Source organism: Desmodus rotundus, chromosome 2, assembly GCF_022682495.2.
Source record: "Desmodus rotundus isolate HL8 chromosome 2, HLdesRot8A.1, whole genome shotgun sequence".
Classification (NCBI taxonomy): Eukaryota; Metazoa; Chordata; class Mammalia; order Chiroptera; family Phyllostomidae; genus Desmodus; species Desmodus rotundus.
The window spans coordinates 126259081-126273418 of NC_071388.1; the positions used below are offsets into that span (position 1 = coordinate 126259081).

The following is a 14338-nucleotide window of genomic DNA, read 5'->3' on the forward strand; positions in this document are numbered from 1 at the left end:
GTAAGTGATCTTTGAAATTTTTTAAATAAGTACGATATTAATGATTTTTATTGTCTATAATTGATTTGGATATTATTTTGTTCATATGTCCTTTACTTGAATTTTATTAAAATGGGGAAAATGGCATTTTGAAGCATTACGTTTTAGTGTTCTATATCTACCTACTCATCTACTTCTATTTGTGGTTCTACCTGTCAGTCAGCTTCCTTTACACTTCAGTGAGAGTCTCGTTTCACTGACAAATTGGAGGGTTTCCGAACACTAGGACTGTCTACCTCCCCTGTGAGCTATGCCTGTCCTATTTCAGTTAATATTTAAGATGTAAGCCATTAGCACGTGGGTATAGAAAATAGTATTAATTTTTGATTTATGTACAACTTTTGTTGACTTCTTGAAAAGATTACAGTATAAGAATTTAGAGGTCAGGCTGAAGTTTTTTCTATAAATAATTGCCTTTCTTAGCAGATTTGTCATTTTTTGAAATGTTTGGTTTGCCGTTGTTTGTTTGAACAAAACTGGTTTAATACATTTTTCACAGTTCTTAAGTATTTCTAAAAATGGTTTCCCTTTTGTGTATAATGAAATATTTATATACTATGATACCTAGCATGTGATGTGGCTGTTAACCCTTTTATAAACAGGAGTAGGGGAACTCTTTTTTTTTTTTCTTTTCTGCTTATAAAGCATGTGACACACATTTTTCTACTCTTGTTAATGAATCCTATATAGCTGTTGTATTCCTAGAAATATTTTTTACACAGTTCCATGTTTTTATACTACTTCAACAGTCCTGTTTCCCATTAGAAGTGTTATGTACTAATAGCAACCACTTAGAATCTTTAGTGTTCCTTTTTCTATTATTTCCTTTTTGACGATTGAATTTTGCCATTTCGTTCTTTTACCACCAGATTTTCTTAGGATTATTCTAAACAAAATGTATAAAATTTATGAAGGCCTTGTTTTGTTTTTTAGAGTTTTACCTAGATATTCTCACAGTTTATTCATTCTAAATTGAATTCATTTTATACCCAGGTAGGATTTTATTATGTTATGACTACATTAAAAAGAGAAAGAGGAAAAAACACCCTCTTACCTGATACCACAATGTTTTTAAGAACCGGACCTCTAAAAATGCCATTTATATTTGTTTATCCTAATACCACATATTATCATTTGTAAACTAGAACATAATTATGGGTCCTGTTCTTTGTGGTTATATGAATATATTTATAGCACATTCTCATCCCCAGTATTATAGTATAGATAATTAATGTAGATGTTGAATTAAGATTAAAAAAGCTGAGTAGTAGTACTATTTTCCTGAAAATTTGAAAGGGTAAATAATCTGTTTTATCAGAATGGAAAGCCATATAATTTGTTTCAAATTGAGCCTAATGAAGGAAGATATTAATATAAGTTAAAATAATACTTTAGTAGGAGTTGAAATTAGATTTTCAGCTTAGTATTGTGACATTTTAGTCAGCTTTTTAAAAATTCTTTGTCCAAGTTTATTTTTTGTACATGTTCTATATCTAAAGAAGCTAGAGACATGTAAAGTACATTCATTTGCAAAATTGAATAGTAGATTTTAAAACATTTACAAAAACTACAAATTTGATGTATCACCCAAAGAAAGATATTTAAATATGATTTTGTTGTTAATGTTTAAAATGTACTGATTCTCAAATTTTAATACAAATCTTACATACGTTTAGCCTCCTTTTGTCTAATATTTCAAGTAACTAGATTGTATCTCACTCTAAGAAATGTTCTTTTATGTTTGGTGTCTTTTCTTTGTTCTGTTACAATTTTCAGCTAACAAAAGAACATTTTCCCTTCATTCTTCCTCTGTTGCACAGTGACAGGTTGTTAAATTTAGATGTATTCTGAGGTGAAAACTGCTATGTCAGTTTAAAATCTCTTCTCTATATATTTTGAGTCTTTTGTTTGGGGGGGGGCAGATAAATGGTTTGGCTTCTTTAAAGTTCTTCACCTTCCTGCCTTACCCACCCCACCCAACCCCACCTTACCCCACCCCTGCCATGAGAAAATTGGCATTATTCTACTTTGCTGCAGAATTGGCTAATGTCATTTTTACAGGGACCTTTCACCTTTGTGATTCTCCTTCCTTCCCTACCAGGAAAGAATGCAATACTTAAGTCACACTGCCTCCAAGACATCTGATGTTTTCACACTCTTCTTAGCACAACTCTGTTAAGCCCAAATTTCTTTTTGTAAAGATTCACATGGGGCAGCAGGGGTTACAGGTACAGATACAAATAGGAGGAAACAAGGATTTTGAGGCCTTTTAGAAAAGGGGTGACTTGAGGGGAACTGAACCTAATTGCAGCAGAGGGAAAAGGTATGTCAGTGATTATGAATGTACTTGGTGGGGGGAGAAAAAGGCGAATTATAGCAGTGGTGTCCCTGCTGAGAAAATTAAGAAGCAGAAGTGGGGAGACTGTTTTCAGTTTCAGTGTCTTAATTTTAATTGTTTTCTTTTGGGGACCTGTGTTGAAGCACCTGATTCCCTCTAGAGTACTGATACCATATCTAAAGTTGTCATTAACTGGATTCCATAGTTTTTAAAAAATAATACAGTGGAGTGTTCTCTGTTTATGTCCTTATAATGTTTCTAGGTTTATTCTGTTGATGCTTAGTAACATGATGCAAAATTGAGCGGTTGTGCTCTCTGACTTTGTGGGTTGGGGTTTGTTTTGTTTTGAGGGAAGTACTTAAGCCAATTTAAATATGACTGAGGATTAAGTCTGGCAGGCAACTCTTTGTATTTTGTATTAGACTTCAAAATCTTTTCTTCTTCTTCTTCTTCTTTTTTTTTTTAAATCCAGGAGAATGCTTTATTGCAACTTTTAGCTGACTAGATGCTTAACTTAGTAACAAGTTTAGCCCTTGTAACTGGCTAGCTAAAAGCAAATCGGCTTGTTTCTCAGATCTTTGGGGGATAGCAAGAAACATTTGAGTGAATGTTGTTGAAGATTTTCAGTAGTATAGAAAATGATGGCGCTCTTGTGATATTTGTAAGTAGTAAGTAAAATTTACTTTTTGTGTACACATCTTTGAAGTTTTTGTTGTGTTGAGAACTTTTTGATGGTAGCATGTTAAAGCTGATAGTATTGTTTTCTTTTTTTTTTTCTTACAGCAAGCAAGGATTTGGCACAGACATCCTATTTCATGGCTACCAACAGGTTGTTATCCTGACCCTCTTTGTTGCACTGTTGTAGCACACTATAGCTTCCTTTAATGCAGGGCCCCCTCAATGTGTCTCTTACCCTTGTTGCAGCAGGAGACTGGACCATCTACTGTGGTGGTACCTTCCTGTCTGCTCTGCGGTGTATTGTACAAGGGACTTTGGGCACAGAGGGGTTAAATGCACAATGTGAAGTGTAGTGGTGCTTTTTGATGACATATTCTCGATTTGTGAGTGCATAAGTCTAAAATTGGTAGCCTGAATAGCAGCTAAAGATTACAGAGAGCTAAACTTAACGTAGAAATTCGAGCAACTTGGTAAGTATAAAACTATTTCTAGTTTATAATTATAGTTAAATGACAATTTTTTTAATTTCACATTTATCCAATCTTTAATTATTAAAGGTTTTTAATAAATAAAATTTATATAACTTGGGGTTTTTTTCCAGATAATATCCACTAGTAGTGAATTAGAAGTAGTCAACTCCTGTCAGTGTCTGGATTTGCATAAGTGCAGTTTTCACTTAAACAAAAAACCTTTTCAGTTTATATAAATAAAAAATGGTGTGGGTTGAACATTTGCATCATTTGAAACTGAAGGAGAAGAATAGTGTTTTAATTTTATTTATTGATTTTTAGAGAAGGGGTAAGGGGGAGAGAAACATTGATTTATTGTTCCACTTATTTATTCATTCATTGGTTGATTCTTGTTTGTTCCCTGACTGGGAATTGAACCCAATATCTTGGGGGCGATGCTCTAACCAACTGAGCTACTCAGCCAGGGAAGAATAGTTTTTAAAAGCCTTTAATATCTATATAACATTCCGTTCTGTATTGATTATGTTAATGATTTAAATTTGTTTTTTTAAATGGGTCATTGGAGAGCAGGTAGTCTCCAGCTTTGTGTAGTTCTTAACTTTTTGTGATACTGTTATGTTTTATTTAAAACTTTGGATTGGCAAATATCAATGTATTTTCTTAGATAATATGTTGTTGGGATTTAACCTTTATCCTGAGAATTCTGAACAACAACAAAAAAACACTTAAATTTAAAACTTTGGTTAGAAAAGCCTATTTGTGACATGCTACATGCCCAATATAGTAGAAGGAGAAAGGTAGCATTTTTGTAGTATGTAGCAACATTGGGCCTTGAAGCCGTTGTGCAAAAGGTAAGTTTTCTCTGTGGCTTTACTGAAAAGAAGAGGTTGACGTAGATAAGTGTTAAATTCTCTTTACTTGAGAATTATGTTTGTTAAGCCACACCAAATGATAGAATCCCTTATTATAATGCAGTGTTGAAATCTGTCACTTTTACAGAGTTCTGGGGTTTTTTCTTTACTTTTTTACTGTGATATTACAAAAGAAACAAAAATGCCACAAAAAAAGTTTATGTTGTACTTGTATGTGGTGACTATTGGAAATAGAGGTATATTAAGTATATCTTACCCTCTTACAAAGAAATAAAAATACTTTGAATTTAGATATAAAAGCAAAATTTAGAAATATTACTATATTTAGTAGTATTAAATATTAATATAATACTCTGGGGAGTAAGTGTGGGGATGTTCATATCTAGGTTTTTTTAGTACTAGAATTTTATAACTATAATGTTAGCTTTTAATTAAATATAATAAGGTTTTGTATTCTAGACTTACAGAAGAAAACCTTTGTGATTCTGTTTTTGCTCTAATCTTACTGGCAATTTTTTTTCTTTGTTTTACATATTTGAATTTCTGTGGCTCTTCCTTTTCAACCTGCGCCACAACAGTCTGCATCTTACCACCTTCTGTCTTCAGTACAAACCAACAGTGATAGCGTGTGTATGCATTCATTTGGCTTGCAAATGGTCCAATTGGGAGATTCCTGTATCAACTGATGGAAAACATTGGTGGGAATATGTGGATCCTACAGTTACTTTAGAGTTATTAGATGGTAAGTAGACAAAATAAGTTTTTTAAATTAAAAATATTTCTTTTTAACAGGGAAAAATTCTGTCTACTTCTGCATAGGTTCGAAAACTAGTTAATCCCATATACTCATGCCCAGCTGAGCAGTTACCTATTCTGGACAATTCAGCATCCTTCCTCCCCTATAGTTAGTTTAATCCCAGATATTATTTTATCTATTAGTATTTCAGTTTGTATTTCACATTTAGACTTTAAAAACATAACTTTAATTCTGTTTTAACAATTGGGTAAGAGATTTTAAAGTATAACTACATGATCAAATGAACAGGATGAAAATGAGGATTCATTAGCCTAAAGAAAAACAAATTGAACATACGAAGTCTGTCCAGAAAGGATCCAGTCATTGTTGATAAAACAAGAAGAGTTTGCACAATATTGGTGTGATCTGGCAACCAAGGAGAGTGGACTGGTATGTGCATGCATGAACAATGACAACCTCTCTGAACTAGTAGTCAGCAGGGGCAGTAGATGTTGTTGAGTGAGCATGTGTACTGTGTGGCCATTGTATTCAAAGTGACTGAGTGAGTAGAACAAAAAATTTACATCAAATTTTGCATTAAGTGTGAACATTCCTCCACGGAAACTATTCAGATGATTCAGAAGCCTCAGCTATGGGCGGCTGGTGATTGGCAGTGTCTTCATGACATTGCGTCTGCCACTCATAATCACATCTTGTGCAGAGAGGTTTTTGGTGAAACATCAAATCGCCAGGTGACTTAACGCCCCCACTCCCCAGATTTGATGCCCTGCGATTTCAGGATTTTGCCAAAACTAAAATCACCTCTGAAAAGGAAGAGATTTCAGACTATCAATGAGATTCAGGAAAATGTGACAGGGCAGCTGATGGCAATTGGAAGAATTGTGTGAAGTCCCAAGGTGCCTACTTTGAAGGGGATAAGGTACCATTGTCCTATATACAATGTTTCATTTGTCATCTTCATTAAGTGTCTCTACTTTTCATATTAGATGGCTGGATACCTTCTGGACAGACCTTAAACACACTCACACAGACCAGTGTCCAACAATGGCTGGACTTTTCTGGACAAACCTCATATATGGTGCTAAAATAAAATTCACCAAAAAAAGTAAATTGCCTTTTATCCTGTTAACTTACAGGTAAAATTTTGGGTTTTTTTTTTTTTCTTTTGACTCAACAGGGGTCAGTCATCTAAATATCCTCTGCTTCCATTCTGAAAGGTTCAAGCCCATCATTCATTTGGAAAGCCACTGAATAGGAATTATGGAATAGCAGCCTTTTGTGTTCTGATCCCCCCCAAATTAACAAAATTTAAGATACTAGTATGTATCTGAATTTTAGCATGGTGCCTGAAGCATCAGTGCATATTGAAATAATTCATTTAAGTGTTCCCAAAACAACATTTGCTTGTACTTGGCAATCTGTAAGTTTTTTGGTTTTGTTATGTGGGGCTTCTTATGATTAATAACAAACCCTCATGTGTTTTTTTATATTTTGAATTTTTTTGTACATTAGCCTTGACAAGGAGGATCCTCTATTTTAAGTGTACTGTGATTTTTATGCATGTAGCTAATTACTTACTTACATTAGCGGTGATTATCTGACAGATCCTTTTGTTCCTCCACTGAAAAAGTTAATAGGACATTTTAGAAAGGAAAAACAAAGCTTACATTTTGTGCTTGCTGAATATGTGGTTTTGGACCAGAAATTGTATGTATATTTAATCTTGGACAACCAAGCTATTAAAGAAATTGAGTCAATTTCTTGCTAATGTTGGACCCAAAAGTATTACATATGTATCTGCTAGATTTATTTAGTGTCCAAGTAGAAAAGGGGTGTTTTTTTTAGAACGCGGAAGTAAATAGTAGTTCGGGCATTAGATTTTTTTCATCCAAACTGCCAAAAAGCTCATGAGACTTTCGTAGGAGTTACTGTATTTTGCTGTGTATAATGTGCACTTTTTTGCCCAAATGTTTTGGGAAATTAAGGACAAGTATCATACATGGGTAGTACTAATTCCTTATCTATATAAATTTTTTAAATTCTTTCATTTATGCTTATGTGTTAAAAGTGTAACTCTAGAAAGAAAGCAATAATGATATCTGTATGCAAAATAATACCCTAGAGTATATAATCCATTTTCTTGAACTTACAACAAACTTGGAACAAAAGCAGTTTCCTGATTCAACGAAATGAAAGGAGGAGCATTGTTATCAACAGAGTAAGATAAGATAGTTGATGCCATTGTTTATCCACTTGATAGGATAGGGTGAACAGCGTGACATTGGACATTTCTTTCGTACACTTTAGGTGGGAGAAATTATTGGAAAATACCTCGGAAAATGTTGAAACGGTTTTTATACACTACAAGCTTTAAGCTAAAAGTTATTAAATATCTTAAAAAGCATAGCAACAGAACTGCCAAGAGACTCTTTGGACCTTTTCCCACTCTCTGTATCAGATTGTAGAGGCAACAGGAAGCAAAGCTTCTTCAGATGCCCAGATACAAGAAGGCAGTGCAGGGGAAACCCCCAAAGTGGCTGGAGATGGAGCAGGAGGTGAAGACCTGGATTCTGGAGCAGTGTCAAACTGGGATCTCTGTTTCAACCAAGGTGATTCAAGAAGAAGGTAAAAGGATTGCACGAGAAAAAAACATTGATGATTTCTCAGGGATACCTACATGCCATCCAATTGAACTATGGGTGTCAAAGGAGCAAACAAGTCGTGAGAAAACACATTTCACTGTTTTTCTAGATTGTGTGCAGATGGAACAAAGCTACCACCTATGATCATCTTTAAAAGAAAAACATTCCAAAAAAAAAAAGATTCCAAGGGGAGTTATTGTCCATATGCATGAAAAAGGAGGGATGAATAAAGAAAGCTTGAACATCTGGTTTCACGAAGTCTGGTCACAAAGGCCTGGAGGATTACTTAAAAAACAAACTTTACTTTTTCTTGATAACTTCAAAGCCCATGTTACACAAAGTGCAAAAGCATCGCAGTGGACTTGAAAACCCAACTTACTGTGATACCTGGTGGCCTGACAACCAAATGCAACTTCTTGATGTGTCAGTAGACAAGCCCTTTAAGGCCCAAATGAAGAAAGAGTGAATATTGTGGATGCAATCAGCTGCTAATGATTTAACACTTAACAGGCAGGGTCAAGAAAGCATCCATAGTCCAGGTTTATGATTGGATCCTAAGATCATGGAATGGTGTCAAGGAGGAAGTGGTTGTGAAATCCTTTAAAAAATGCAGCATCAGCAATGCTGTGGATGGAACTGAGAATGATGAAATTGACTGAGATGAGGAAAGTGACTCTTCAGAAGACACTGGTAATATAGAAATTGATGAAGATGGTACTTCTGATATTGACAGTGATGAAGAGTTCTTTGCCTTCTATGATGCATAAATATTATAAATTTGTTATTGGTGCATAAAATTTCTTGTACCATAATATGTTCAAAAATAAATGCTAAAATGTCTTTATAACACAAAAAACAAGTGTCTAAATATAAATAAAAATTGAATTAAAAAAATTAAAAGCTTTTTCTTCCTCTTAAAGTTAGGACCAAAAACATGGGTGCACATTATACACGGCAAAATACAGTAGTTGTCACAGCTTGTGAACTTACAACATTGCCAAGACTTGATATTAAAATTTGTCTTGAGAGTTGCCAATAACTTTATTAAGACCACTATTTTGGGGTATAAAACTATGCTTAATTGATCACAACCACACCACTTCGGGCAAGTGAGTCATCTAATTTTAACCCTAAATTTAAGGGGAAAAAAATTGATCTAAAAATACGACCAGGGTAGTTTACTAATATGCTGATGGTGTTGATTGCTAGGAAGTTAAGAGGTAGGTGGAGGAATTTTTTTCACTTAAGTTCAAAATAATTATAAAATTAAAGAAATTGCAAAAAAGTACAGAGATTATATATACACTTCACCAAGTTTCTCTAATGTTAACATTACATGTAATAAATAATACATGATTATCAAAACCAAAAAGTTTAAATTCGTATAATACTATTAACTACAAATTTTATTCTCCAGTTTCTCTGTTTTAGGGTCCCACAATTCATTTGGTTAGCATGCCCCTTTGTTTTCTTCCAACATATGACAGTTTTTCAGTCTTTCTCTTTTTTTCCCCATAACCTTGGCACTTTGAAGAACAATGATCAGTTATTTTATAGAATGTTCCTCCATTGGAATTTATCTGATATTTTCTCATTAGATTGAGACTACACAGTTTTGGCAAGAATACCACAGAAATGGGTTATGTCCTACTCTGCACCTTATCAGGGGGGTACATCATTTTGATATGTCTCATTGCTAGTAATGATAACCGTGATGACTTGATTAAGGTGGTATCTGGTGTTTTCTCCATTGTAAAGTTACTATTTTTCTCTTTGCCAAGTGATAAATATCTTGAGGAAGATATGTTGAGATTATACAAATACCCTTTTTTTCCTCAAACTTTTGCCCACTAATTTTAAATCTGTTGATGGGTCTTGCCTGCAACAATTACTACTATTTTTTTAATGGAGGTTTCTATTTTGGGGGAGTATTTTTTTAATGCTACTAAATTTTCCAGATATTCTGAGTAAGTACATAAAATTGGGGTGGCAGAGTGATTTTCTTTAAAAATACTCGTTCAGAGCTGTGTCTACTTCTGTATATGCTGAAAGTTGAATAGGAGGGTGATAGTGAAGTTAAATGAATTCTTGAAATCCCTTTTTAATATTGCCCTCTTGAGAGAAATTTAAATCCTAAAGGAACCTTCTAAGTTATAAATTTAAATTTTATTTTTAGAGCTAACACATGAGTTTCTACAGATATTGGAGAAAACGCCTAGTAGGTTGAAGAGGATTCGAAACTGGAGGGTAAGAATTGGTAGGGCTTAATAAATTATCAGTTTGTCATTTATCTAACAATTACATAGCTAACCAATTTGAATTTCTGTGGCTAAGTATTCTTATTTCCAATATTCCTAAATAATTACAATGTATCATAAGCTACAATACATGCACACATAGTTTATTCAACTATTGTGTCCAGTGAACTTTGCTAAGTATTTTATAAATTGTGTATAGATCTCCCAATATGGAAATATTATTCTCATTTTACAAATGGAGAAGTTAAAGCCTAGGCAAGTTAAGTTACTTTCTCAGATGGCTAGGCTAGGGTTTAACCTGTATCAAATTCCAAAATCAGTGCTTTCAACATTTTATATAGCCATTTATGCCCATAAGTATAGAATTTTTATAAGCAAAGAAATGTGTATTAAATTCCTTTGCTGTCATTGTTTCTTTTGTGTTTTATTTAAATAGGCTAATCAGGCGGCTAGGAAACCAAAAGTAGATGGACAAGTATCAGAAACGCCACTTCTTGGTTCATCTTTGGTCCAGAATTCTATTTTAGTAGATACTGTTAGTGGCGTGCCTGCAAACCCAAGTTTTCAGAAACCATCTACATCAGCATTCCCTGCACCAGTACCTCTAAATTCAGGAAATATTTCTGTTCAAGACAGCCATACATCTGATAATTTGTCAGTGCTAGCAACAGGAATGCCAAGTACCTCATACAGTTTGTCATCGCACCAAGAATGGCCTCAACATCAAGAATCAGCAAGGACAGAACAGATGTATTCACAGAAACAGGAGACATCTTTGTCTGGTAGCCAATACAACATCAACTTCCAGCAAGGACCTTCTATATCACTGCATTCAGGATTACATCACAGACCTGACAAAATACCTGATCATTCTTCTATTAAGCAAGAATATACTCATAAAGCAGGGAGCAGTAAGCACCATGGACCAATTTCTGCTACTCCTGGAGTTATTCCTCAGAAAATGTCTTTAGATAAATACAGAGAAAAACGCAAGCTAGAAACCCTTGATCTGGATGTCAGGGATCATTATATAGCTGCCCAGGTAGAACAGCAACACAAACATGTGCAGTCACAGGCAACCAGCAGCAGTTCTGTAACTTCTCCCATTAAAATGAAAATTCCCATCACAAATGCGGAAAAACCTGAAAAATATATGGCAGATAAGAAGGAAAAAAGTGGATCACTGAAATTACGGATTCCATTACCACCCACTGATAAAAGTGCCAGTAAAGAAGAACTGAAAATGAAAATAAAAGTTTCTTCCTCAGAAAGACACAGCTCTTCTGATGAAGGCAGTGGGAAGAGCAAGCATTCCAGCCCGCATATTAGTAGAGACCACAAAGAGAAGCACAAAGAACATCCCTCAAACCGCCACCACCCCAGCAGTCACAAGCATTCCCACTCACATAGTGGCAGCAGCAGTGGTGGCAGTAAACACAGTGCTGATGGAATACCACCCACTGTTCTGAGGAGTCCTGTTGGCCTGAGCAGTGATGGCTTTTCCTCTAGTTCCAGCTCTTCAAGGAAGAGGCTGCATGTCAATGATGCATCTCACAACCATCACTCCAAAATGATCAAAGGTTCCAAAAGTTCAGGTAGTTCATCTAGTTCTTCCTCCTCTGTTAAGCAGTATATATCCTCTCACAACTCTGTTTTTAACCATCCCTTACCCCCTCCTCCCCCTGTCACATACCAGGTGGGCTACGGACATCTCAGCACCCTCGTGAAACTGGACAAGAAGCCAGTGGAGACCAACGGTCCTGATGTCAATCACGAGTACAGTACAAACAGCCAGCATATGGACTACAAAGACACATACGACATGCTGGACTCGCTGTTAAGTGCCCAAGGAATGAACATGTAATCATTTTGTTTAGGTCAATTTTTCCTTTACTTTTTTAATTTAAAAATTGTTAGAATGGAATCCTTCTGATATAGCAGTGGTAACACCTGCTATTGCTGCCACTGTTTCAATATTTGTAAGTGCTGCTTTATTCTTCATTCTGAAAAGAAGAGATTATAGTAAACAAGTCTTTATCTCCACATATGATAGTGTTATAAATACTGTAAAAGCATGGAAGGTGCAAAACTCAGTATTTCTACAATTGCAGCTAAGAACATTTAAGATGAATGGCTGGCTGCTTCTAGGAATATAAGATGCCTCAAGCATTTGTTATTTATAATTTGATTACTGTAGCTATATTTTTGTTGTTGCTTGGCTTTTGAATGAGTGTAAATTGTTTTCTTTTGTGTATTTATACTTGTATGTATGACTTGCATGTTTCAATGTTAAAGGGATAAAACAGTATACTGAAAACTGTTTACAAGAAAGTGGAGAAAAATGTACATACATTTTTGTATGTTTAGATATTACCATAAATACTCAGGATTGGAGCTGCTTGTAAGTATAACAATATACAGAATAACTTTATTTTATCTTGTCAGAGTCCATCACTAATCTAAAACAAAGGTGGCACTTTTTCATGTTAACCTTAAACTCTAGGCCTTACTGGAAGCCTCTGAAGGGGGACACTTCACTACCATATGGCTATGCAGTGCCATAGATGGTCATTTACACTGTGAGGCACTGAACTTTTGCCTTCAGAGGTTCTGACCAGATTGGCTGCTGAAATAGCCCCTAATTTTCTGAAGGCTTGAAGAGGAAAATAAAGTTTACATACTCTTGATGTGAAGTGCAGTTAAATGTGTGTTGGTTTGTTGCAGTGCTATAACACAGAGCTGTTAATAGTGGTTATGTAGATTACTGTGATTTGAAAACTAAATTCACAAAACGTACATAGTGAAAAATTAGTAAGTTTTTTTCATAAATAAAGAACTTTAACACTACGTAATTTAACAGTAAACGAGAATCGCGTTTCCTTTAGCAATCAGGATGACACGGTGTTCTTAAACATACTCCTCCCCTGAAGTGTGTTTGTGTGTGATGCCATATTTCTTTTTCAGGTAAATGCAGTCTTCCTTATAAAAATAAAATTAAACCTATTGCTCTCTCAGTTCTTTTATATTCTAACAATAAATTAAGAAAAGATCACTGACTGTGCATTGTACCTGTATTTATAGCTTATCAGGAACCTCTGAGGAAAAAATTTTTAAAAGGTCAGCCTCCAGGTAAACAGCTGGTGGAGGTTTTACCTTTGTTTGCACACCTCAGTGTATTCCTGTTGAGGTCAAATTGGCACAGTCATCTGACTTCTGTATAAATGATAGACATTAACTTGTTTAAAATTTGTCTTAAACACCAGTCATAGGCTTTGGTTTATCAGCAAGTCTTGTATTCTGTGGTAAATCTTTGAGCTGTTGAATATCTTCAAGATGGGTTGAATTCAACTTCTGTTGAACTGAAAGCTGTCTTAACTTTTCCTCCATGTTATGAATTATTATTGTTAAAAAAAGCCACTGATATGTGCACAATTGTAATTTTACTCAAGTATGTTGCAGTTGTAAATATTAGAGTTTAATCTTGTGCTCTACTTTTATTTAGAAATTACCTACTTTTCGAGTAGCTTTATAATTTTTTAAAGATAATTGTTGGTTATTTTGTCACTGTTATTTGAATTTAAGATAATAGGAGCCTCTTTCTAAGGACTTTGCCTAGCTAGCATGTCCTAACATTTGTTCTTGTCTTGCATAACTTTAGTAATCGTTGTCATTATGTGTAACTTTATTGTTATGTATGACATATTATTGTATCCACAAACATGATAATTTTGATACAGTTATACTTTGACAGTGGTACATAATCCAAGGACTAGTATAGATAGAATTAAGCTGAGGGCAAAATGAGGGAGGGAGGGGTTTTGTTCTTGGTAATTTAGATGTGAAACCTCTAAGGAGCTATCATGTGAAACTACATAGGGTGGTTGTGCTACTGTATACTTAGGGATGGTAATACCAGGAATTTTAATAAGATTTTGTAAAGAATATCCAGAAAAATTAGTGAACTTATTTTCAGTATGACAGAAAAAAATGTGAATATTTAAGGTCTGTGACTATACTTAAACTTTCACAAAGAATTTGCAGAATTGTTTTGAGATGTGGGAATAAAGGTAATTTTGTTGAATCTTTATTGGTGCTAATGATGGACAGTTAAAAAGGTAGCTAGTGTATATTGTTATGGGTCAGTACTTATTAGTACTTCCAAAATTGAATTTGAAATGCTATGTATTCACTTTTCACTCTGTAAATGTAAATCTTTACAATGACTTTATTTATTAAAGGGCAGCCAGTTGTAATTTTTACAGGGTTGTGTGAGCTATTCAAACT

At 34.5% G+C, this 14338-nt stretch overlaps 1 protein-coding gene across 5 annotated transcripts in view; it reads left to right on the plus strand.

Annotated features, from left to right (window-relative positions):
* Nucleotides 1–14310, plus strand: part of CCNT2 (cyclin T2) — a 44644-nt gene extending 30334 nt beyond the window's left edge. For 2 of the 5 annotated variants that reach the window (XM_024569593.3, XM_045203020.2), the window contains 4 exons: nucleotides 3161–3206; nucleotides 4976–5139; nucleotides 9973–10043; nucleotides 10491–14310. In XM_024569593.3, coding sequence (XP_024425361.2) covers nucleotides 3161–3206; nucleotides 4976–5139; nucleotides 9973–10043; nucleotides 10491–11918 — 1709 coding nt within the window. In that variant the 3' untranslated portion in view covers nucleotides 11919–14310. Of the gene's footprint in view, nucleotides 1–6; nucleotides 3046–3160; nucleotides 3526–4975; nucleotides 5140–9972; nucleotides 10044–10490 lie in introns of those variants that run through there. The other 3 variants (XM_024569594.3, XM_045203021.2, XR_002975647.3) reach the window with 3 other exon arrangements.
* Nucleotides 14311–14338: the final 28 nt, after the last annotated feature.